The sequence below is a fragment of the Myodes glareolus genome, chromosome 18, assembly GCF_982192425.1.
Source record: "Myodes glareolus chromosome 18, mMyoGla1.1, whole genome shotgun sequence".
Lineage (NCBI taxonomy): Eukaryota > Metazoa > Chordata > Mammalia > Rodentia > Cricetidae > Myodes > Myodes glareolus.
The window spans coordinates 42,122,016-42,149,152 of record NC_142043.1 but is presented as its reverse complement, the minus strand read 5'-3'; the positions used below and the strand labels follow the sequence as shown (position 1 = coordinate 42,149,152).

The window sequence follows — 27,137 nt, the reverse complement described above, 5'->3', positions numbered from 1 at the left end:
TTAAAGAAATCTCTCTGTGTCACTATTTGGATCCGGCTGGAGGGACAGTGAGACTCATTACAGTGATCCTTGTTTTCAATGGGGCCACCTCTGTCTTTGTTTCCACCCCCATACTTTCTGCTATTCTGTGCTTTAGGGATTACTCTCATCTCAAGTCCACCAAGACCGTTTTAGAGGATTTTCCTAAGTCTGTCTTTTCCGGCTATACCTTTAGTTCTGTGACCAATCCTGTGATATGGATAGGATTAGATGTCTGTATTGTGGTCCAACAGCGCTACTTCTCCCAAGCCCCTGCAGTGCCTCCTCAGAGAGTTCCCACTCTTAGTATTTCAAGGCCAAATATCTGACCAGCAGCAGGATACAGAGCTTCCTCTGTTTTCCGATTTAGACGTTAGCTATGGAATTCCTATGGTGGTAGACAAGATCCCACTTTCAAGCCTCCTCGGGCCAGGAGTTGAGACAGTTTTTCCCTCATCTTTTTCTTCCCCTTTCTAGAATATAAGAATTCTTAGTAATTTGGTTTTGAGTTCTTATCCATCCAATCATATAGTTTCCTCTTCTTTTCATTCTCGAAGATTTTTCTCAACATGATTGTCCAATCTACAAAGTCTATGAGTAAGGTAAGCTTCTTCTTAGTTCCTAAGAGCTCACTTCTGATCCTCTAACTTTTCCAGGCTGATAGCATTTTATTGTTTGACTCTGCCATATTATGAGTGTAGTGTTTGTGTGAAACTTGGGGACCAAGTTGGTGGAACTGGAGTATTCAGGCGAGCAAATGGCCCAGGGCAACACTGTCACACAGAATTGCTATGCGATTAAATCGTGCCATTTAAAAAATGTCTAGTTAGAAACATGTTTGAAAGTGAAATGGAGAAGATTAAAATGAATTGACTAATATGTTATTAAGCCAAACGTATCAAGTTTATTATGTTTTCAACATGTAATAGATAGAAAATCTTACGAAACAGTAAGATTTATTCTCCCTGTACTGGGTATGTATTTTACACTGAGGCATGTCTCCATTCAGATTGCCACATTTTTAAGTGGCCCAGTGTCTACAGTGACCTGTGATAACGGTATGGATCAGTTCAGGTCTCAGGAAACTGCACTACCCTGTGGCTCACTCCTAAACTTCCCAGGCTGAGAATATACTCAACCTGCCTCGTCTTTCGGGATGATCATCCCTGGGCAGATGGGTCTGGGTTCTATAAGAGAGTCAGGGGGAGTAGGCAGCACCCCTCCATGGTCTCTGCTTCACTTCCTGCCTCCAGGCTTTTTCCTGCCTTCTACCCCTGCCCTAACTTTCCTAGATGATGGGGTTCTAAGCTGAAATAAAACCTTTCCACTCCAAATTGTTTTGGGTCTTTGTTTTATCACAGCAATAGAAAGTAAACTAGGGTAGATTCTGTGATCCTCACTCTTGAGTTTCACTTAGACCTTAGCCTGGCTCCATTGGCCTTGCCCCCCTAACTACTGCCCAGACAATGGACCATAATCTGGCTAAAAATGTGCATCATGAAACATTATAAGGGGAGGAGAGGGACTTTTCCTAATATACTAATTATTAGAAATGACCAGAAGGCAATATCTCTAATATTTCTAAATTAAAACTTCCCATAGGACATGGACCAGTCATATTTTTTGATCACACCAGCTCAAGAACTGATGTGGATCAGGATACGGTGTCTAGGCTTGACCTTAGGACCTTTGCATAGGTAGGAAGACAGTAAGGCAGCTAGAAATACAAGCTGGAACAGCAGGCAGAGGTAGAAGCCATGTCTTAGTGCTAGGAGGCAGGGCAATGAAGTAACACCCACCTCCTCATCCTACCCCACCCCGCCCATCAGCAACGAGGAAGCTCCACCCATGGCACTCAGGCAGCTCCGCCCACTCAGCCTCCAAGAAGCGCAGGCAGATGCCCTTGGGGAGTCAGCCTTGGGCCCCACTGCCTCCTACTGACTTACAGCTAACACAGTAGCCCTTTTGTGTCCTTCTCCTTAGCTGCGGCTTAGGTTCCAGCCAAGGGACTCAGCCAGGGGACTTCTAGGGACAGAGAGAAACAACTCTGAGAGCGGCCTTTGTGCAAGTCTATTCCCAGGAAGGAATCCCTCGGGTCGTGGTCCGTGTGCCCGTGGCCGAGGGGGGACAATGCTGAGGAAGTAGAAGTGGAGCCTACGCTTCGCCGGGACTGATTTGGAAACTGAAAAGAAAATGTTTCAAATAGGTAGGAAGTTGTTGGAAATTTTCAGTGGGTGTTCAGGCAAAAATCCCAGAGCCGGAAATCTAAGAGTGATTTGAGAGGTCTACTTTGGGTGTGATGGTTTAAGTCAAGGGACTTAAACTCTCCCTTGCATGCATTCACTTTTCTGTCTGTTGGTGCCACATGTAGAGACCTACCTGAGATTGTATAAAATAAAAATTAGGAGTGAGTTAGCATAACCAAAGGACTTCTAGGGCCAATACTCAGACTGCCCTCGGGAATAGACATTTCTGATCAGTTATTACTCGATGGATGCACTATAGGCACACTACTCGGTAGAATATTTTGACCCCCAAGCTTGAGGTGACACCAGCTTCTTTCTGAGAAACTTGCTGAGAACTTTCAAGCCATGCCCAGTCAGAGATGGAGGACTAAGGGGAGCAGAGCCAAGTCTTTTGTCTGAGGTACTAAAACAATCTCTCTCCAAGGGTACCATCTTGCAAGATATGACTTCAGGTCTTCACACACTCTGAGACAGAAAGTGGGAGTTTTGAATCCCTGCTGTGTTAAGACACACATACAAGCTTTATGATCCAACACAAGGGCTCTACATGGGGATGCTAACAAGGAAAACTGATGTTTCCAGCTTCACCCCAGTTATTAATGGTGGGGATCCAGACCCACTTCGCTTCAACCAGTGCTTTCCATTGACACTGGGCGAGTCTCACTGGCTACTCTGTAGGCTTCTTGTTTAGATCCTGGATGGACTTACCATAACCTTCCACTGAGACCCACCTAGTCCATACTCACTCCGTTGATTGTGGTCCGTTTCCTGAGATAATGTTTTCTTAAATGTGCCTTTCGGTGTGCTGGGATGGCAATCCAAGATGCCAAGGGGAAGGGCTCCCAGAAAGATAGGATGTTCTTTTTTCCTTATTTTCTTCTTTCCACCCATATGCAGATTCATTCATGACAGTTAGGAACTCTCTCACACAAATTCATTTCTACTCATTTCCTGTCATCCACTTACAGGTAAGTTTGAGCCTCCATTAAACATTTGCCTTTACTGGAAATAGACTCGTTTGAGAGCCTAGCCTTTGGGGCAACTCTGGGTGTGGCAGGACACACTGTTTGGGCTTTTCTGGCTTTTGGTACGGGCAGGAGTTATTAAGGCTGAGAAGAATGCGGTAAGTATTGTGTCCTGAGACAGTACAATGACAACCATATCCCAGATCAAAGCTCAAAAGGTCTGGAAGGCAGTTTCGGCGTGGGAGGTTCAGGTGAGGAACAATGGAAGAGTGTTCTTGGCCTCTGACACACCTGGGAGGAGCGCTTCTTCTCGCCTCCAGCCGGGTGATTTGTATGTTTAGGATGGTGGCATGGACGTGATGTCTCCTGGGACTTGGGAAGAAGAGAGACTTTTGAGTCCCACCCGATGAACCTAAAGACAAAAGCATCCAGTAGGAGCAGAAAGGAAAGAACAAACGGTATTGGGAGCAGTCTGCTCCTGGCTGGAGCATCACACCGATGTGATGCATTCTGGAGAACTCCACAGAACACCACCCTGGAGTTACCTTAGAAGTCATGAGTTCTGGTAGGAGGTTAGGAAGCCACCACCAAGGAAGTTGGGGAGAGCCCAACAAAGTCAGATGGTGGTCAAACAGGACCACGTGAACAAGGTGGTGTCAAGGTCTGGGAGTCAGAAGAGGAATCCAGAAATTTGGTGCCTGATAACGGTCATGACCCACTTTGTAAGGAGAGAGACCTCACCCAATGGAGGTCACTGTGTGCTACTGCTTAGCATTCTGTCCCGTCCACCATATTCTCCTGGGGATAGAGGTCAGGCCTGGTACTGGGAGGTATTTACTTGTGTAGTTTTTTAAGACAGTCAAGACTCTAGACCTGAGGGAATGCCCTCATAAAAGCCCAGGTTGACAGACACACACTGCCTATGGCAGCTCCTCCAGATGACTCCTAGCAACAGGCTGCCCTAACAGAAGCTTTCCCTCAGGACTGCTGCTATTGAGGAGCTTCTGTCTGAGAGGGAAAGAGGTCAGGTCTCCATAGCGACCTGAAGAGGAAGAAGACTCTGGCTCTGAATGCGTGGTCATCCATTTGGTGGGAATCAAAAACATTTAGGACAACATTCAAGAATATTCAAGAATGCTCAGGTTGCTTCCCGAGAAGGTAATTGTCAAATCCATGGAGCTTTTATGTCCAGAAACCGAGGGGTGGAAATATTATTTAGTCATAAATGATGAGTTCTATTTATTTGAATCCACCCCAAACTTACGTTGAAATTTAATACAGATAGAGAGCTATTAAGAGATGGCATAGAAGTGTTTGGATCATGGGGGAGTCTGTCCTCATGAATTAAGGATTCTGTTTCTGAATTAATGAGTTAATGGGTTTTCTCAAGAGTAGGACTGCTATGGGTGCACTTTCTTTTGAAAGTAAATTTGAGTAACACTTACGATTGATGTTTACAGTATAGAAGAAAAAAAAAGTTGAATCTGAAACGTTACCAGTATCACATATTCAAGGATACATTTCTAAAGGCTTGGCTACAATTTCATTGTATTTGAAAGTGTTTTTTTTTAATCTGTAATATAATTTAAAATATTAAATATATAAATTTAAAAATATTTTTTTAAAAGCCACATTGTCTCTGCCTTGTATGTGTCCCACTTTTTGTGTGGTATTATAGAGACATTGTGGTGAAACCTGACCGCGTGATTCTTAGGTCTTTGAAAATGGACATGGGAGAAAACGCTGAAGAGCTTGGAAGAGTGAATCAGCAAAGTCCTCCAAGTTGTAGAAGCAGAATTTAATGGGCCATTCTGGAGGGGGTTTGGAAGGCTAGGATGCTAAGAGAAAAAGACAGTAGAGGCAAGGTTCGTGAGGGAAACAAAGACTCAACTGGGAACCAGGCTAGAGACCGTTTGTGTTGTATTCTGCCAAAATAAAATAAACTCTGGCTTCATGTGCCCCGAGAGCATGAGGGAGGCGAAAATCTAAAGCAGTGGATTAATTAATTTAGCGGAAGGAATTTCAGGACAGCACAGCTGTGCCAAGGTCACTCCTCAATGGAAATGAAGGGGAGCAGAAGGAGAAAATGCGAAGCTGGTTGAGGGGAGGGGCGTGAGGGAACTTAACTCCCCCAAGGAGTGTGCACAAAAGGAGGCAGCTGTAACTGTGAAGGAGCTCTGCACCACTCGGTACCGGGATAATAGGAAAAGTCTCTGAGGCTAAGTCTCTGGACCCATCAAGATTCCAACATTCAAAACTGCAAATTCATTTGAAGGCTGGAGGGCTGAACTGAGCCTGCAGTGGAAGGGTTCCCTCCTGGAGGAGAGCTGCGCCCCAAAGTGTTTTCCAAGGAGTTGCCCCAAGATGCAGAGACCACTGTGGCTGTGACAGAGCGGGCCAGACTGCATCTTGAGTGGCAGAATGTAGCAGAGTCATCTACTTGCTTTTAGTTTCTCACATGCATGAAGAAGGAGTTCACTGGGGCTTGCAGCAAGGAAGCTGAGGAGTCCAGGGGATGCATGTCAGTCTTGGCTTCTTCTTAAGGAGACCCTGAAAAGCCACTGTGTGAAGCTAGAGAGGTGATATCTAAGTTGCCTTGAAATTTCCAGGAGGTTGGAGAGGCTGGACCCATGGGTGTCCACAGTGCAAAGTTAAAGGTATGGAGCAGAGTTGGCCCAGAGAGAGGTCACATGTCACAGGGATGAGTCAGAGGGGTAAGGACTGCCCCAAACTGTTAAGAGCCCAGATAATTCCATCGTACACTGTAGATGCATGATATGGAACGGTAGGGTTTGGAGCTTTCCTGCTGAGCTTTGGTCTTGCTTGTTTCTCATTCCTCGCTATTCTTCCCATTTTGGAATGAGGACGCTTATTCTGGGCAATTTACTATTAGAAGCATGTAATTTGGGTTTTGATTTCTAGGGACTCACAGTTAAGGGATTACCTCAAGCAGAATATTTCTTTTTTAACCTTTGAACAGTGTTGGGACTGTTAGACTATAGGCATGTCTAGAGATGGAATATATGTATTCTGCATCATGAAATGAAATTGGAGTTTTAGGGTTTTGGGATGGGAGGTTGTGATTTAAAAAGACGCTTCTTGCTATCAGGTTGATAAGTTATAATATTTAGCCTAGAATGTCGACTGGATTGGATTTAGAATTACCCCAAGACTCTCTTTTCAGTGTGTCTTTGAGGATGTTTCTAGAGCAACTTAGCTGATGAGGAAGACCCAACCTGAATGTGGTGGCACCATCTCCTGAACTGGGTTCCTAGACTAAACCAAAAAAGGAAAATGAGTGATCACCAGCATGAAGCTGATTCCTGACTATGGGTAGAATGTGATCAGTAGCTCCAGGTTCTTGCCACCATGACTTCCCCACCACAATGGACAGCAAGTTCTCAAACTACGAGTCAAAGTGAATTCTTCTGTCCTCATTTTGATTTCCTCATGTGTGCATGTGTGTGCATGTACAAGCATACATCCATGCATGTGCATATGGAGGTCAGAGGTTGCTACTGGATGCCCACCTCTATTGTTCTCTGCCTTACCTTCTGAGACAGGGTCTCTCCTAAGCCCCGGAACTCATCACGGGATTAGACTGCCTGGCCAGCGAGCCATCAGGTCCCACCTGGCTCTGCATCCACTTCCCCCAGCGCTGAGGTTACAGGCAGGTAGCTTTTTCCATGGGCGCTGGAGATGAACTCGGGCCCTCATGTTTGCACGGGAAGCACTTTCCCCATCGGACCACCTTTCTGGCTCTATTAAGCTGTGTTTGTCAGGTTATTTTGTCACAACAATGAGAAAAGTAACCAGTACCGAGCATTATCTAGAATTTGTAAAAAGCAAACAAAAAACCCTATGCTGCTTACACCATGCTGACATTCCTTTTCCAGGGCAACACGACTTTTTCCGACATGAAGACTCTTTTAAGTACAGTTCTTTTCTCTTGTATCAATTCATTAGCTGTTAATAACAAATACAAATCACATGGAACATTTCCTGTTTAGGTTACATCAGTAAACAACAATAAAGCCAGCCCGATCTTTGTGGAATTTCATTCCATCTGTATGTGTTTGACAGAGAGCAAGTAAGATAAGAATCACTGTGGTAAATAATGACCAAACCTGTAGAGGTTATAAACTCTAATGGGGGGGAGGGGGAAGCAGAGCAAGGGAGCTGCTCTGGGTTGAGTAGGACCATCTCAGTCTTCTCCATGATCTGGGTTGAGTTCAACGCCCTCAACATGTAGTCCGCTATTAATAGATGCTATCCCAGTTTCAAACTGGTAATGATGTTAACTAGTGTTTGGGTGACAATTCTGACGAAAGGTAAGGTCATTTTCTAATTGCACCTGGAAAACAGTCCACAGCAGACATCTTCTGAGGATGCCCCACAGACAGTACAAGAGCATCTGCATTTATTCAATCTACATGGTTCCATGTCACTTATGAACACATGAAACCATTGTTTCTGTGTGCTTTTCACTTGGCTAATTCGCAGTCATTGTAGGATATCTGATATTCAAAAAGTCTCATTTCTTCACGTGTTTTCTAGGTAACCCTGTAACCAGTGCGGCCATCTCCGCCTGGGGCTGAGGATGAGAATCAAGTCTGAAGATCTTGTGGCACTGATCACTTCAGGCACCCGGTGTACCGGTGGATCATATGCAGTGACAAGTCCCAACAGCAAATGTCCAAGCGCTGCAACACCCCAACTAAACACTACAATAGGGGTTAGAGTGATGGAGATGGCCGGCATGTGGACACCGAGAATCTGGTCAGATACATAGTTGGTCTCATTCCTTCAGAGTCATGACCTCATTATTACCCTTCAGCTTCTTTATGGGAGCACCAAAGCACTTGCAGAAATAAATCCTGTCAGTACCTATGTGTGACTGATGGGAGAGCCGAAGTGAGATTATTAAAATCTCAGGTCGCCCATTACAATTTCAATTAGGTAACAAATTTTTTTCCTTTTCTATTGAACCCATTTAATAAGCTGAGCAACAGCTTTAAGCCCTGAACATATTATAGAAAGCATGCAAAGAAGTTAGTCTTATCAAAATATATGACTGTCTTTAAAATCACTGCCATGAGGCAGGCAGGGCCACCGAGACAGTTTTGAAACTTGTTGGAAGTTACACCATGAGTAAGGGTAGAATTTGGTCTTAGGTCTTGGTGGATTCTGAGCAATTCCTTTATCACCAGAGAAGGACTTGTGCTTTATGTAAGTCCACTGGCTCTTCAGACTGGGGCCTTCCTCAGGCTATTGGCTAAGCTTAGAGGGTCTCATCTCCTCATCCGAGAGCAGTCTGGGGACAAGACCTGGCTCCTGCTTTGGGGTGCAGATTTTGATCATCTAATGCCTACCTCTGGGAGAAGAGGCCATCTAACCAAGGAGGAAAGGTGTATTTCATCTTGTAATTGTAGTACACTATAAAGGGAACTCAGGGTAGGTGCTGAAGACAGGACCTGCAGTCAGGAACTGAAGCAGAGGCTAGGGAGGAACGCTGTTTACTGGTCTGCTTAGTCTTACAGCCCTCAGGATCACCAACCCATAGGTGGCAGGGGCACAGTGAGAGGAGAAAACTATCAAGAAAACGCTTCACGGGCCAACCTGGAGGAGGCATATTCTCAGTTGAGGTTCCCCTTCCCCAGATGACTGTAGCTTATGTCCAGCTGATAGAAAGCTAACTATGACATTGTCATGGCTAGGCTCCTGTCCGGGAGCTGTTATGGCTTGAAGGATGTGCTGAAGCATGATTGCCTAGAATAATTCACGTGTGCATGGACAAGCGATCTCTTCAAACTTTCAAGCAGGCTACAACAGAACCCATATGTAGGGCTGACCCACTTACAATGGCATCTCCTAGGAGCCTGTCAAAAATGCAGATGAAAAGCTGGGAGTGGAGTTACTTAGAGGCTGAGGCAGGAGGACCACAAGGCCAGTCTGGGGTACATAGCAAGACCAAATCTCGAAAACAAAACCAAAAGACTTCAGAGAAGTGTGAAGCTCTGTAGTCAAGCGTGCATTGTACCTGTATACAAGACCTTTGAAATGACCCTCCCCCAAAGTTAAAAAGGTGGTGGGGGGTTTAGCTCAATGGTACTGTATGCTTGGCATGTCCAAGACCCTTAGTGCAACCCCAGCACCAGCCCCACCCAAAACCCATAGGCATTTCCTGCATTAGGATTAGAGTGCCTGAGGTGTCTGTGTGAAACAAACTGAAGTCTAGCAGTCGAAGGAACTCCTCTTAAAAGGGTAATGCCACTGGGTGATGGTTGTGCACACCTTTAATCCCAGCCCTTGGGAAGCAGAGGCAGGCCGATCTCTGTGAGTTCGAGGCCAGCCTGGCCTACAAGAACTAGTTCCAGGATGGGCTCCAAAGCTACAGAGAAACCCTGTTTTGAACCTACCCCCTACTCCCCCAAAAAGGGCAATGCCCCAATCCTCAGAGAAAAAGAACACCATCTGGGGGATGGAGTCTCCGTTTTTATTTATTTATTTATTTATTTATTTATTTATTTATTTATTTATTATGTATACAACATTTCGTCCATGTATGCCTGCATGCCAGAAGAGGGCGCCAGATCTCATTATAGATGGCTGTGAGCCACCATGTGGTTGCTGGGAATTGAACTCAGGACCTCTGGATGAACAGTCAGTGCTCTTAACCTCTGAGCCATCTCTCCAGCCCCGTTTTTATTTTTTTAAATATTTATTATGTATACAATATTCTATCTTTGTGTATGCCTGCAGGCCAGAAGAGGGCACCAGACCCCATTACAGATGGTTGTGAGCCACCATGTGGTTGCTGGGAATTGAACTCAGGACCTTTGGAAGAGCAAGCAATGCTCTTAACCTCTGAGCCATCTCTCCAGCCCGGAGTCTTCATTTTTAGCCACAGGTTCCATTACTGAACTTCTGCTCCATCTTTAGGTTGAGACTGTTCTTCCCCACCCCCACCAGGAGAAACCTGAAATGCCCCCAAGAAAATTTCTCAGGATGTGGTTTGTCAAGGTCTGGTGAGATGGCTGTTACCGACGGTCCTGTGGGGCATCATGGTACAGAGCTTTAAAGGAGGGGCTCCTGGAGTGTGCTGGAGTAAGCCTTCTTTCAACTCTTGAAGAGTCAAAGGTCCTAGGGTACACTGGCTCCACCAGGTACCACCAGGTGAAGAGCACATTGAAGATTTCTCCCGTGAGGTCTTCACAGGAAAGCCACTAATGGTGACTAGATCCCGTGACACACAGCAACACTGCACTGCATGTGAAACCCTTTCCCTGGGCTACCCTGGTTAACCCTACCTTCGCCAGCCAGATGACTCTCACGAGGAAATGCATGACCAAGACCAAAGACAGCTGTCACCAGTGACCATAGGCCTTGAGAAACCCCAGTTCATCTTGTGCATTCAATGGCGAGCTTCTCCCTGAACTGCTGCGCAGCCCCCTGCTAGAGTCATGCTGGCAGAAGGCCTAAGTGGTACACCCAGCAGGTGAGGCATGATGGTCCGCGGCAGCGTCTGCCATCTCCACTGGTGAGGACAGATGTCTATGGTAATGACCCGTGGCACTCACCTGAATCAAGGTCTGTTCACTGTAACCAGAAGAGCCAACCTCAGTCATCCGCCACACACAAGTGACTATAATACACAATAGAAAGACTGGGGCTCTTAGCGCACTGTCCTGTGCCAGCATTCTTGCCCATTCATAGAACAGTTGTGTGCCCTGTGAACCGATTTATAACCTGTCTTCACCTTTAAAATGGGCACGTCAGTGGGGTCACCTCACAGGGTTGTGCCCAGTGAATGGATGACACCAAGCCAGCACAGAGGACACACTCCTGCATTTGGCAAAGCAGATGACTGGACAGTAAACACTGATAGAGACAGCAAGGTTTCCAGAGACAGCCGGAGACTGTGCCTCTAACAGCTTCATCAACTTCATGTTTAAACCACTGATTTCCAAAAAGTGAACTTCCAGCTTGCTGGGTTGGGTTCTTCTGGAATTCCGCCACGTAAGACTTAGCATTTCAACACAACAGTGTGGACCGCAGGGGCTGGGGAGATGCTCGGAGGCAAATGTGCGTGCTCTGCAAGCCTAGGCGAACAGCTGAGACTGACCCTCAGAGTCCAGAGAAAGGGGGAAGGAGCAAAGCAACTCCTCTGACTTCCACATGCACACACCCCTGCCTCATACACACTACTACCACTACTAAAAAAAAAAAAGGATAGGGAACAAGACATACAAGCAATCAATGTGCTAAGCGCCTCTGAGCACGCTCTCATTTGTGTGTTTGTGACAGGTGTGAATATGTGCCTATGCCCGCGCCACGTGCACTTGGAGGTCAGAGGTCACCATCAGGGCTGTCCACTGTCTACTTCATCTTTTGAGACAGGGCTTCTCAGTGATCCCAGTGCGCATGGACTGTTTAGAACGCATAAGCAGTGAGCTCTGGGGCTGGCTTTAGTGCTCGGCTTAGATACATGTGACCCACACTTGACTTTCTGTGGGTGCGGAGGCTCTGAGCTCAGGTCCTCATACCTGAGCAGCAGGCACTACCCCCAACAAGCCATCTCCCTTCTGTGATGGGTTTCCTGGGACCCCTGTGGCTGTCCTTTCCCCAGAGTCAGGTCTTCCAAAACACAAACACACAGCTTTGTCATGGTACTTTTTTTTTTTATTACAATATTCAAAAAACTGGGTATGCAAGTTTAGGGGATCTCAAGACCCCTTCTTCAATCGTAGGAATGTGCCATCTCAAGACTCTATAGTCAAACTATAAAGAAGTTCAAATGTAAAGAAAAAAAATGAAAAGGCAATTTCTTCATAAACATTCTGTTACTACCAATCACATACTCTTTTGTAAACCCTGAAAAATTTCCCTGTAAAGCAAATAATATATATATAATATACATATATATATTATATATATATATAGTGTGTATGTATAAAGTATTGGTAGCTCCCCTTCCCGAGAGATCAGCTGTTTTCCTTAATCATCTGTTATTAGTGTCAACAAACGGCTACAGATACATATTACTTTGAGAATTAAATACATAATTGTGAAGTTCAAACAAGCTGAAGGGCAAGAAGGAAAAAGCATTATGTGGATGGCACACCTGGGGGTACATTACCCAAGTTTCTTTCTTTCTGCTGTTGCCTCTTTTGCAGACCAAAAAACAAAAAACAAAAAAAACAAAACAAAAAAAACCAAAAACCCCTCTTTTATTGCAAGCACAGCCTCAAAGGCACTGGGCAGTTCCCTTACCATCACCTCCCCAGGGTTTCCAGTATTGCTATCCGCACATTCTTGGACTCCTGCAGAGCCTGGAGCCAAAAAAATAATAATATATATATATGCAGGCCCTGGACCAGCATGGCTGATGGGAGGCACCAAGCACCCATGGACACAGCTCTCAGAGTGTGTGTACTAAGGTCACATGTTCACTACATACAGACTTTCTGCCCTCCAAATAGGCCCCAGTCTTTTACTCTGTGTGTGTGTGTATGTGTGTGTGTGAAGGATTTAAACAGACTGCTTCCAAGTATAAAGGAAAAAAGTAAGCAGCTTTGCTCCCTTTGACCCTCACCACCTGAAGATGGCCCAAAGGTGGTGGCCATGGGCATGACTGTGAGGACCTTGGTAGCTATGGTCAACTGACGGGGCTACAGAGTGGAGGTGACCCAGGCCGCATGGGTGGAGGTGGCTGGCAGCGCTGGGCTCTGGGAGGCAGAGGTGGCAGCGAGGCCCACAGTGGGCAGGGCACAGAGAAGCCGATGGCTGCCTTCACTGCAGGGCCCGGACGAGGTAGAGCTTCTCGCCGTGTTCGCTGGTAAAGATGGGGGCCTTCTTGTAGTGCTCCACAAGTTCGTCCATGCTATGGAACCGCCGCTGCCCAATGCAGTAGACGCTGTCCACCAGCTGCACCTTGAAGTGCTTGTTCCTCCCTGATGCTTTGAGAGACACAGAGAAGTCACTGGGCTGGGGAGGAAGAAAAAGGGAGTTACCAGCAGCATAGGCACCTCGGAGACCAGGGTCTGCCTGGACAAGTACTGTGTTCGCCCGGAGCAGCACAGTCCTCAGGCTGACCGGCAGCCCAGGGCTTCCCAGTTCGTATTCAAACACTAATGAAATTCTGCTTCCCATGGATTCAGGGATAAATGCACTCTGGGCCTCTGACAAGTAGGAACTCATTATAGAGAGAAGGACAACTGGGTTAACCTTGAGGCGGAAGAACCCTGAGATTTCCATTTCCCCAAATTATTTCTGACAAACTGGGAATTATTCACAATGGCTTGCAGGCAGGCAGGGAAACTAGAAGCACTCCTTTTGGATTTCTATTAGAACCTAAGCCCCTTTAAACAACGGATACTGTCAAAGCAGTGGATGTGTTTGAGACAGTTTGCCGTGTCCCAGAGAGGGCCTCATGGTGGTTCAAGCACAGATTTCAATGAGAAAAGTCTAAATTCTGTGATGAGTTCAGTTCCTTACTGACTTGAGTATATTTTGGGATATACTAGTGTTTTTAGTAAAACTGCCCATCCCATCCATGTATTGAAAGCCAGTCGGCAGGATACTGCATGGAGGGATCAACCAATTCAATGTTTACTAAGGATCGTATGACTCTTTATATGACACCCGGTAAGGAGGTGAGTACGGAGTCAGTCCGGGACTGCAAACTGTGCTACTTCCTTCTATTTAAAAAAAAAAAAAACAATGTCCTCACAAGCTCATGAGTTAGGAGACACAACATGAAGGAGAACATGTACTTGTGGAAGCTGTATGTAAGTGAACAGGAATGTGAAGTGTGCATACATCCATGCACATGTGAGTGCACATGTGAGTGAGTTCGCACACTTGTGGTGGAGCCAGGAAAGGCCACTATAGATAGAGAAACTGGAGCTGAGTTGCTGGCGGTGTGCAGGGGACCTATGGTGGAGAAAGGAGGACCTGTCCTTCTGCGGCACTAATGGGGCAGTGTGGCTCAGGAGGAAGTGAAGAGACTCATACCCCTGGACCCCATTTCCTTCCATTTATGGTATTCTTGGACTGCCCTCTGTCCCCTGGTTACCTACTGCCTAACAGATGTTCTCAAAAGCTCCAACATCCCTTGAAAGCCTGCTTGCCCGGGCAGGGTCAGGCTGCCCCTCAGGACTCACCCTGAAGCAGTCAGCCCACACCCATGACAAGACCTTTGGAGCCTGCTCCCGCCTTTCCCCATCCCTTTGGACTTGCTACCACTACGCAGGAGCCAGTAGCTAGCCCTCGTTTCCAGCAGGTCCTCTATGCGAAGTTCACGAAGCCCAATGACTTATTTGATGAGGTGGGCAAGCACTGCAGACAAGGAGTCCATCCTTGCCCTTGGCCATTCTAGGATAGGAGCCTGGGGCAGTTCAAACACAGGGGGCAGCAGGCTCACCCACCAGCCACTGCTGCTTGAAGAAAGAAATGACAAATGACGGCAGTTTGAACTTACACTATATCTATCTCCATGCTATACCCAGGACTGGATGGCTGGCTGGAAAGAGGCCCCCGCAAGAAATGGGCCTCAGGGCCTCAGATTTTTTACTAGCAGGGCCACGCATGAGCCCCTGGGTGAGCAAGACACGGAGTCTGACACTTTGATCATGGAACTCCGATGTCACAGAGGAGCATGCCAACAAGTCCCATAAACAACATCTATAACACATAGACCTTTTAATGTCCTAGGAACCCCAGCCATGCTGAAAGTCGCAGTTTGCGTTCCTTTGGCATATTCTAACTACCGCATCACTGTTCCTGCCTTCTCACGCCAGCATCAAATAGCTGCTTGAAGGTACTGATATGACAGCCCAAGATACCAAGATAGAACAAGAACCAAGATAGTTACAGACGGATACTAGTTAGGTTACAGACGGATACTAGTTAGAAGCGTGCCAACCGGCCCAATCAACACCATCTACCACAGCTATTATGCTCCCAGACCCCCAAGAATGCTGCAGGCTGCCATTTATTTCCTTCTGGGGTATCCAAATTGCCAGCACCACTGTTAGTGCCTTCCGATGTCTGTATTTAACAGGGGTGATTGAATATGACCAGTGATATCCCAACCACGACCTGATAACCCAGAGAGCTATAGATGTATACAAGCTAGCCTCGGAATTCTCTGGGGCTCACCTGGAAAGTGAACACTAGGTACTGACCAACAGGCACATGCTGCCTGCTCACAACCCCAGGCATGGGCACCAAGGTCACCAGACAGTTACCAGACAGTTGCGTACAAGGACACATATAAGTTGGGAGCTGTTTAATCTTCTCGCAATGGCTCCAGGTTCTCTTTAGGGAGTTACGTTTTAGTTCCAGGCTCCTCACTATTAATATTCCGCAAGTAGATCCGTTCTGAGCTAAGATGGGGGTGCCCTCCCGGCATCAGCTTGCCAGGAGCCAGACCACGCGATGTGGATGATTCTGGAATCAACCACGCCAAAGGAGCCTTGTCTTCAGGGGTGGTAACTAGAGGGGACTGGAATAAGTATATGATACGCCTGGTGTTTGCTAATTAATAGGACTTTCAAAACAGGAAATTTTGTTTTAATCTGAGATCCTCAATTTGACACTATGATGTGTGTGGGCTTGTTACGGTGCAGCAGTAAAACGGTGTGGCAGGGAAGGCGGCTTTTTAATTTCATGGGCTTCTTGAGCGGAAACCGTGAAGTCAAGAACACACAATCAACTCATGCTAAGCAGGAGTACGGGGCGGGGGGGGGGGTCTGGAGTGTTCTTAATTCAAATTGAGGAGACATTCCTCAGGCAATCTGAAAATGAGCTACAGCAGGAGACATCCCTTCGTGTTACAGGTTCTGTCTGCCTCTCAAAACATTGAAGAACGGGTGAGTTTCTGCTTCTGGAGCAGAACTGAGAACCTCCCTTCATCATCCCCAGATGACAACCCTGATGCTGCTGTGGGGACCACTAAGCTCTGCCATCTCCGGGCTGTACATATGTTGACATTCCCTCCATCCCAAAGAAAGAGCAGCCTATTGGTTTCTTATCAAACCCTCCATCCCCAGCCCTTTTCATCTGGGAAATGGATACCTTTTTCCTTTCTACATCAGTAGGGTAAACATCTTTTCTCTAAAGAAGAGGTTCGTTGATCCCCAAAGGAAGAGCTAACATATGAGAGGTAAAATGGGCTCTACTGGTTAATATCCTCACTGTTCTCCCTGTTCCCTGGTTGCCCGACGTAGCCCATGTTTAAGTTAAAACTGATGGAAGTGTTTTTACCAATGACAGCGGCACGGACTATCTTCTCCAATCCCCAAGCCTCTATTTACTCCACAGGCCGAAAGGCAACCCACAGGCAACACCAATCATGCATTTAATTTGAGTGAAAGACCCTTATTTTAGGAAGGAAAACCAATCCTCAACTAGAGAAGAGCTTGCATGTCCTACCTGCCTAAAACCTAGGAACTACCAGGCTTTTAGGGTCATCTTCAAACAGGATCGGTGCATATTCATTCTGCTCTGTGTCTCCCTCACCCCCAGTAGATTTCCCGAGTACAATAGTCCACTGTGCAGGCTTTAAAAATTATTGTTCTTCTTTATCTTTCTACATGGTTTCCGACTAAAGGACACATTTTGCTTGTTTGAGGTAGGCTTTGCTCTGTAGCTCAGGCTGATCTGCAACCTACCATGTACGCCAGGCTGGGCTGACACTCTTGGTGATCTTCCTGCCTCAGCCTTCTGAGTGCTGGCTCCACAGTAGTGAGCCACTATGCCTGGTTTAAACGACAGTATAAGCTATTATTTTACCAGAAAACCAACACTGTTCAAGCGGCTTCACACAAGCCTACATCCAACAAGGTAGGGCTTCTCAAGTCCCAGCATCAGAAGCACTGGCGGGGGGTGGGTGGGGTGGGGGGAGGGGGGGCTGGTATTCTGCATTTCTAGCAAGTGTTGGGGCTGACAGAGATGCTGCTTGTCTGAGAGGTGCTACCATGGTGCTCTGAGGAATTCTACCAGGGCATGCTCACCTGCTGGAGCCCCTGCAGTGGATTCTGCTCTTCACACAATCAGAACTTTAAAACGTGAAGCAGCATGCGGCAAAGAAGGCATGCACGGGAATTTTGCATGCAAATGGATGGAAATAGAAAACGCTTTACTGAGTGAGGTAACCCAGACCCAAAAAGAGGAATATGGTATGTACTCACTCATAAGTGGATTCTAGCCATAATTAAAGGTCTTTGAGCCTATTATTCGTGATCCTAGAGAAGTGAAATAAGAAGGTAAACCTGAAGAAAATCATGTAGTTATCCTCCTGGAGATTGGGACTCCATCGTGGTTCCCACACACTCAATCGAGCGAGTGTGGCAGACTCCATGGCACCGAAAAACGCTACCTTCTTACCCTGCCCCTCCTGTCACGGCTTCCAGGCTTTGTTAAGTGGCAGGGACTTGAGAAACATCTCCCACGTGAAGGACTCGAAAGAGTACCAAAAATGGCAGAAGCCACTCTGAGCGGAAGCGTGCCAAAGCGAAGCCAGGGAGGTGGCTTGTGGCTGTGGATGGGTGGCGGCTGAGCAAACATGAACACCCAAGTTTGGATCCCCAGAACCCACAAGGGGGATAAAAAGCCCGACACGGTGGTGCACGTGGAGCCTTAGAGCTTGGGAGATGGAGCTGAACAGATGAGCTCCAGGTTCAGTGAGAGACTCTGTTTCAACAGATGGGGTCAAAGTACTTGAGAGAGACATCCACTGTTCACAGGTTATATGCATCCATGGGAACAGGTAGACACGCTATACGCAGACAAGTATAGCAAAGGCTGAAGGTCAAAACCACCCTATATTCATTAGACGGTTTTTTGGTTTTGAGGCAATAATAAATGTTGCCCAAGACGGAGAACCTGAGCTCCGGTGCACTGTTGGTAGAGACAGAAAATAGTGCAATCACTGGAGAAAACATATGTAGGTGTTCAAAAAAAAATTAATAGGTTTACCATTTGATTCAGCAAACCTACCAAAGGCTATACACAAGAGAAATCAAAGTAGAAATACTTATATACCAACAACCACAGCAGCATTAATAAAAAATAGGCAAACTGGAAACATTTCAAAAACTCATCACCAGATGAGTAGAAATGTAATATTCAGTAGTAAAGAAGGACAATTTCTACAACATTGCTGCAACAACGCTGATGAACTCTGAGGACTTCAGAAGTGAAATAAACCAGGCCCAGGCAGACAACCACTGTACAATTCCAGTGATAAGAGGCCCCTAAGTCTAAAAAAATTCAGAGAGAGTGGGAAGGGAACTCCATAGAAGAGGGCAGCCAGGGAGTGAGCGTTCAATGGGGACAGAGTTTCAGTGTGGGACAGCAATGACGCTCCGAAGATTGAGAGCTGCAGAAAGATGCGCAAAGCATTACTGACTGAACTGCCCACCGACAAACTGCCGAAACAGCCGGTTTGGTCCTGAAGACGTTTTACCACAAAAAGTAAAGATGAAGTGATGATCTGCACAGGATCTGTGAAACCCTGATGGGATTCCAGGAAACGGAAGCACCTCACTGGGTGGGGAGGATGTTTCCTTCCTACCACAGAAGCCACAAGGGGTGGCCAGGAAAAACAGGGGACTTCGTGGGGGGGGAAGCACAGTTGCCTTAGGCCACCTGAGTCACCTGGTGACCATTTCAGTTTTTCTTAGGGACCAGGAGAGAACTAAGAGATGATCAGGACTCTTTGGACTTCCTAGCTCATTCTATGAATCACATCTTTGTCCACTTTTCAAAACTCCTAGGGACACCGTGGTTGCTGGTACCATTGTGCCTCTCGGCAGCAGGTGAGATCTGTAACACACTGTGGTGGAATGCAGGCCAAGGGACAAGTTGTGAAAGAGGTTCTGAAGCTAATTGTTTCTAGTTTCAACTCTGCTGCGGTCCTTCCTTCGTTGTGGATGCTAAGTCTGCAAAAAGGTAATGGACAGTGAAAGTATAAAATGAGAGTGAGGCTCCACGGCTTTAGGATGGCTCTTGATGGTAGGGAGGCCTGGACCAAGTGTTCAGTGCTTGTCTTACCGAGCTGTGTGACGGTTTTATTTGCAAGTTCCTTATAACAAAGCTATTTAATAAGTAAATATTAACATTTCCCATGGAATTGTGTTGGGAAATGTCAAAGAACTCTGGAAAGGACACTGGTGTGGGTCTCACCTGTGACGCGGGACCCCCTGCATCTACATCCCATTCTTCACAGCAGAAAGCTGGGCAGAGAGACCCGCTCGCCCTCAGTCTGCACAGCCCTGGATGTCTTCTGCTAAAGACAAACACGGCCCAAGCCACACTGTTTCTACCATTTCCTCTCCAGGTTGCTTTACGCAGTATGCTTGTGGGATTGCCAGGAACCAGGCTAAGCTCTTACAACTCCTCCGTGGGGCAAAGGAAGGTCTCCATCTCCAAGGCAGACACACACACACTCGGTGTCTTCAGAACAACAAAAAGGCAACCCCAGGAGCTCCCCATGAGTACAGTTCTCGCCACATGGGCATTTCAGGGACTCATGATAAAGGTGTATTTGGACCTGGGTTTTTAAGTTTTTTTTTTCCCCCAGTTTTCTATATTTTGGGTGAAAACCGTTTCTACCATGTACTACCAATTTTGCATGAACTCTACATTTATCTTTATATGAAAAGGAGCTTCTGATCTAAGGGATTTTAATGAGAACATTTCTGAACTCTCTTAAGGCTGAACTGCTGATGTGGCATCCTTTCTTTCTCTGAAAAGCTGTGTTAGCTGACAGTGGAGACCTCTTCTCCCCGTACCATGCTGTCAGACTTGAAGAGCCAGCATCTGGACCCTGTAGCAGTAGCAACAATGGTACTTCAGAGGCCACGGGCGTGACCCAAGTCGGCCAGCAGTCGGTCATAACCCCACATGAGAACAAAATACAGGCTGAACTGGGCAGCCCTACAGCCTGGCTCTGGGCTGGGCTCAGAGCAGAATCTTCTGCACTGTACATAATCAGTTCACCCTGAGAAGTCTAACGGTTTTTAGGCTTCAGCGCCAAGCCAGGCAGACACAGTTAAGTGTCCCTGACACATCCCTGTGCTAACCCTCACTAAAGGAGAATGTAGGGGGATAGAAGATGCACCTGGCTCAAGCCTGCAAGCCAGCCAAGACTTTGCAGAAGTAAAGCTAGCCGGAATGAGAATGGAAAGATGTTTCTTTGCCAGGAGGGTGGGCATGTTTAGCTGCAGGGGAAGGGGTGGTGTTTTAGCTCTCCACATTTGTACCGAGGTCTCGGCAGGCAACGCTGATAGAGGAACAGATGGAGGTGAGAGTATGCGATACACAGAAGCTAAACACATTGCTGGGGCAACGAGGCCACTTGTGAGGTGATGAGAAAGAGCAAAGGATGTTTTATCACCCGAGTCCAGGCAACTATTGGCTCTGAAGACTCAACTCAGAGACATATTGTGACTGCCAAGTGCTGGAGGTTCTTCTCGATTTTCTCCATTCCTTTAGCTCTAAGTTTCACTCAGAAGGGTCAACACGGATTCAGCACCATAGGTCTAGCACCCTTTGCTCAAAACATTGGGACCAGAAAGCTGGGGTTTGGAGTGTGCGCACAGACACGATGAGTCATCTTTGCTAAGAGTTGGCCTCTCGTACTTAGGTCTTTTCACAGGCCCCAGACCATGGTGTGCTGTCCACTTGGAAGCAAATATGGAAGGAAGGTCAAAGGCTGGTGAAGTGGCCTCTGCCTCCAAAGCTCTGGCTCACTTGAGAACGGGGCAAGCAGCCAGGCTATGAGCAATGGATCTTAGGAAAAGAACCCATTTTAAACACGTGTATAGCTTAAGATTCAATGGTAAGGTCCTACTGCTGAAGACAACGTTCACATATCACACTGGACAGAGAAGCTGAGCAGGCACCTAACTGGAGGCTTTATACCTACTGAGTAGTGCTCCTGGTACTGGAAAGGACTTGGCACATTATAGAAGGAGAAAGGTAATCATCAATCCAGCTATAAACCCTGCTAAAAAGATCTGCAATGATGATCTGCCCGCAAGATATACTCCTACAATAGTAGCACCACACTAAAGGAGTAACCAACCATTCTATGGTTGGATTTCAAGTCCATTCCATTAGACGGAACTCATGCATAGCCACGGTTTTACACGTTGAAGAACTTGTGACTGGATAGGACATGAGCTCAGGGGAAACCCAAATACTACTGTTTTGCTACACTGAAGTGGTTCTTAATCCGTAGGTCACGACCCCTTTGGCAAGTCTCTAGTTCCAAAAGTGTTATCATTCTTAACAGAAGCAAAATTACAGTTGTGAAGTAGCAATGAACACAGTTTTATGGCTGGGGGTCACCACAGCATGAGGAACTGTCTTAAAAGGTCACAGCATTAGGAAGGTTGAGAACCACTGTGCTGAAAAAGCATAGCAATTAAATGACTCCCAATGACATACTGCTGTACCTACAAACCATCACCAGAAAAGCTACCTTCTTCAGTGGACAGTAATCTATACAGAGACCTACAACTGGACGATGTGTGGAGAGTGAAAGATTTTGGAACACTCAGTCCTTCATGAAACTCCTCCCCTCAGGGCTCAGGAGCTATATGCAGAAGAGGAGGTGGGAAGACTGGAAGAAATGGAGCGGATGAGGACTCTAAGGAAACAGTGTCTTCCAGACACAGCAGGACTGAGGCCCATATGAACTCTCAGAGACTGTGGCAGCATGAACAAGGCCTGCGCACATTCAAGCCAGATGGGGCCCTGTCATTAAGAGGAGAAAGTAGACACAGTGTCCCACCCTTGACTAAGAAGCTATCTGCAACCGACATCCACTTCAAAAAAAAAAAAAAAAAAGAGTTTTCTCCCATGGAGTCTCATTGGATGGATTAACCACACTAAAGGGTAAACTTCACGCCCAGCAGGAGATGGTCAACAACAACAACAACAAAAAAAACCAAAAAGAATTCAATGGTATTTTTCGAAGCTGTCTGTCTCATACTGTTGGAGTATTTTTGATCTTCTGCTTGTATATTATAGTTTCTGATTTTGTGTTTTTATATGTATGTGGTGTCTTCTTTTTTTTAAAAAATGTTTGATTTTGTTTATTTGTTTGTTTTCTAGAGAGAGAGGAGAGAAAGAAAGGACATGGAGTTAGGAGAGTGGGCACAATCTGGGGGAGGGAAAAGCATGATTAGAATATAATGGACTAAAAAAAATTTAAATAGGTTAAAATGAGAAAATTTTTTTGTTTCGTACTGTGTATAAACCATAACAAAAATGATTTTTCTCCCCCTCCCCAAAAGGAGTGTAATGTCTAGTTTTGGGTCAATTTGACATAATCTAGAGCCATTTTGGAAGAGGGAGCCTCAACTGTAAAACTGTCCCTACCAGACTGACCTGTGGGCAAGCCTGTGCTATTACTTGATAACGGATGTGGGAGGAGATAGCTCCCTGTCAGCGGTGCCACTCCTGGGCTGGTGGACCTGAGTGCTATACAGCAGGCTGTGCAAGCCATGGAGAGCAATCCAGTAAGCAGCTCCCTTCCACAGCCTCTGCTTCCGTTCCAGCCTTCAGTTCTCAAGTTTTGGACCTGACAAATAATGGGCTATGATGTAGAAGTAAAAGCTAAGGAAGCAGCTTTCTCCTCACGCTGCTTTTGGTCATGGTGTTTATCACAGCCCTAGGCACTCTAAGACAGGGAGAGATGGGTATAGATGCTGCTCGGGGCCAACCTGTTTGTCCTAACGCCAGTAGGAGCGAAGCTAGGAGCTGAGCAGTGACCATCCTAGAGGAACTCACTTGTCTGCTCCTGTCTTCCTAACTGACTCAGAAAGAGTTTACACTTTGACAATGAGATCTGAATGCTCCAACTCCCAACACAAGGAGTTTTTAAAAAAGGTCACAGAACATTTCAAGGCATGAATTCCCCCTAACAGAAGCTAAGGGTTCTGCAGACAGAAAATTGAGCTCTCGAACAATGTCTTCATTTCTACAATTCTTAGGATACCATATTATCCAGGTGTGGTGTTTATAACTGCTGTAAAAATATATGAAACCACCCACAACTTATAAGGGGTCAGGATGCAGCTCAGTATTAGAACCTTTCCCAAGCACGTACAGGAGAGACCCTGCTTCTATCTCCAGCACGGTCAACCAATAATAAATAATAAATAAATAATAAAAAACCAATAAATGTAACAAGCATCAGTGGACCAATAGCAGCAATGGCATCAATATGTCAAACTGAAAGTTCTTGGGCACCAAATGTCCCGGACCAGGAATACTGAGGGAGTGGGAGGGTAGGAAGCTCTACATTTCACAGCTTCTGAGGGGATTTGGATCTGAACAGCATTGTAAGAATCCCCATCTAGACAGACAGGTCAATGAAATTGTCGCTAGAAATATTTCCATAAGAAATCAATGCGTATAATGTTCCAATTCATTATTCTTAAACGGTGGCTAGAAATCTTTCTAGAAGAAATAAAATGGTCTTGGGCTGGAACTGGTTAAGAGAACTGTTGATCTTTAAAAGGATGCAAGTTCCATTCCACAGCACCCACAGGGGTTACAACACTCTGTAACTCCAGTTCCAGGGGATCAAATGCCCTCTTCTGGTCTCCAAAGGCACCTCACACATGTGGTGCACAGACACACACACACACACACACACACACACACACACACACACACACACATTAAAAAATCCATATGCACAAAATAACTTAAACTATGTAATAATTTGAAAACAAAGAACTCATTAGTTTTTTATTTCCTAATCAAGTAATATTAGTAGGCTTTAAAAGGGAAAACAAAATACCCTCTGAACTTTTCATGTGCTCAATACTATATTAAATCTTTTTTTTTAATCAAGGGAGTTTTTCCTCTACCCAAAACGCATGTGAAGCATGAAACATTAGTACCTAATTATTATTATAGCATGTAACACACTGGAGGGGAATTATTAGCTCTCTGGGGATCAATAGTAAACAAAGGGAACACCCCTGTACTACTCTGGCTAATGATGTCCTGTATCAACCCAGCAGTCACTCCATCTTTCCAGAATATCTCCCTACTTTGTGTCCAGTGCCTTCCGAGTACCTTTTATAAGGACAAGGGATCTCGTAACTGAGGATGAAAAACAAAAACAAACACTGACAGCTTGTACTGCTTGCCAGAAATCAAACGAGTACACCCTTGTAAGCATCCCCATAGAATCCATGTAGGCAAACATGAAAGGATTTGATGCCCATTCAGGGCGGCCAGGGCTTCTGTAGATTTTCTGCATCCACATGCTAGTTCATAGGTGGAAAGCGAGAAGTTAACAATACCCCCTTAGCTTCCAAGAAGAACTGATCATCACAGGTAAGAGAACATGGGAGGAAAAGAGGTCAGAGGAGAAGGGATGATGGTGCCGCAGCTGGGGACGGGACAATCAAACAGGCCTGCTTGGTTGGTCAGTCCTCAAGTCTAGCCCACTTTCTCCATCCTGGAGGCAAAGATAAAGCAATGTTCATTTTACTTGCAATATACCCACTGTTCTCAAAAGTGGACTTCCATGTACCCAGATATGGGTAGATTTTTATCCGTCAAAGGAGAAAAACAATAGGCATTGATCAGTATAGAACATCATCCAGAGCCTTGCTTACCTTGCAATCACCTTAGACAGATTTTAATTGACACCTGTCAGTAAGATGGGTTCCCCAGAGTTACTATTCCCACTCGGGAGTCAGGCTTCCCACAATCACTTCCATAATGGAGGCTGCAGACCCAAATGCATCTGCCTTAGCCTTGTGGTAGAGTCAACCCCACCCCCCAGCCCCGTGACATGCAATTAGATGGCGAATTAATGTTCTGTGTGACCTGGGCTTGACTGTGAGAACAGGCTCTGACCTAAAAAATCCCAAGAGAACAGAAAAACTGAGACAGAACACAGGAGAGGCAGAAGGTAGAAAAAGACAAAGGAGTCACCGTGTGTCCATTAGGACAGGCCCTTCACCGACACAAATGGAGCTGCAAACAGACAAGACAGTAAATCTGAACCTGGCCCATTTTTTCATCCATGGATAAACACAACACAACTTGGAGCCCCGTGTAACAGGTTCTTGGCATGGACCCACAGTTTAACAGCCCCGAGATCTTCGGGAAAGAGGCCATGTACAGTTGCAGGCTGCAGGCCAATCAGTGTCTCTGGAGAAGATACACGTTCCAAAAAGGCCTTCTTTGCCCTCACACACCCAACAAAAGCCTGTCTGATCCCAGCTTCTTAACTTAGGCAAGATAAAGGATGTTCATAAAAGGGAGTTTAAAAATTGTAAATAATAAATGCCTCCATTAGTAGGAAGCAGGCTGCTGATGCGGACACAGAAAATTAACAGGTCTATTTAGACTAGAAACCCTAGGGGACATGTTCATCTGTCAATAAATGATGCCAGTATGTGGTTCTTGCCCCCTTCTCTCCCAAGAAGCCACTTCAAATACAAGCGCCTGGCTCTCAAGCACTGAGACCGGGCATTCTGCACACTAATTGGATTTTCAGAGCCTTCCCTGTTCCTACTCTGTCCTCAATTCCTCACAGGCCCTGAATGTGATCTAAAGGCAGCCATGCACGGAGCTTCCAAGGCGTGAGGACAAAGCCATGTGAAGTCCTGCCAGCAACAATGCACCCTGGGCTTGATCAGGACATCTGGGGATTCAGATTTCAGAGGCAGTCAGCATTCGGAGTACTGCCTGAGAACATCTGAGGCTAAGGCCAGCCCTGAAGAGCGCTGACACACAAAGGGATTCGGTTTCTGCAAGTCCGATGCCCCTTCTGCTACAAAGAACAAACTCCAGCAGCCCCTCTCCATGAGGGGCTGTGACCGCATCTCTCAGATCAGTACCGCAGGGCACGAGGGCACACTGCTCACCGGGCTAGCAGAGCGGAACACACGCATCCCGCTCGTATAGCGTGCACTTAGAACACGAGTAGGAGAACCAGTTAACACTTGAATACACAGGACTAAATGCTTGCGTGTAGGTTTTCAGAAGAGTCACTGGGAAGATATCTACAAAATGGGTTATTCCCAGGAGGGACACACAGAAAGGCTACCTGTGGTCAAACTGTCTGCTTCTTTCACATAGTCCCGAAGAGCCACAACCCCAACAACCAGCCACCTGTTGGGGCCGGTCTGGCTGTGCCAGACAGGTGGCCTCGTTCCCCATTTCCTCATCTCCCTCAAGCACTCCAGGTTTCTGTTCAACCCTGTTTGTCAGTACTTTAAGAGCTTTGCGGCGGCGCTGCGTGCAGTCAAGACAACCTTGGGATTATGTGGTTTACAAAGCATAACAAACCAGCAACAAAAGGCTGCATCAGAAGCCGGGCACCTGCTATCCGAGAACCCGCTGATTGCTCAGATGTAGATGGCACCGAGTCATCACAGGGGTCTCCTACACAGGGAGGGACCAGGAAGGAAAAGGAAACCAGCATCTTGAAACTGTGAAAGGGGGAGGGAGCCTTACTACAGGGCCAAAATCACCCACGGGAACTAAAAGGCACCCTCCCACATCTCCCCACATCCCGGAGAAAGGATGGCAGCAAGGATCTCAGTCTAGCTTTCCCAGATTTAGTTAAGATGGGAGCAGCGGACCCTGTGCCAACACAGTATTTATCTAGACTAGTATGTGCCCTCAAATACCATTTTGCTATTTCAAGTATAGTCAGTGAACATGGCAAGAGAATGGCACACCAGTCATGTTGCCCACATAGGTTGTCCTTGTTGAGGGAGGTTCCAAGAACTCTAGCAGCTACCTGAAGCCATGGTAGATCAGAACCCTAAAAATGAGTTTTTTTTCTTATGTCCATGACTAAGTCTAACCTGGAAGTAAGACTTGGTAAGATATTTAACCATGTTGAATCAGACAA

General features: G+C 46.3%; 1 protein-coding gene across 5 annotated transcripts in view; it reads right to left on the bottom strand.

Annotated features, from left to right (window-relative positions):
* Nucleotides 1-11,889: 11,889 nt before the first annotated feature.
* Nck2 (NCK adaptor protein 2) overlaps nt 11,890-27,137 on the bottom strand; it is a 121,714-nt gene continuing 106,466 nt past the window's right edge. For all 5 annotated transcript variants that reach the window (XM_085679629.2, XM_085679630.2, XM_085679632.2 and 2 more), the window contains exon 5: nt 11,890-13,216. In XM_085679629.2, coding sequence (XP_085535755.1) covers nt 13,022-13,216 — 195 coding nt within the window. In that variant the 3' untranslated portion in view covers nt 11,890-13,021. The remainder of the gene's footprint in view (nt 13,217-27,137) is intronic.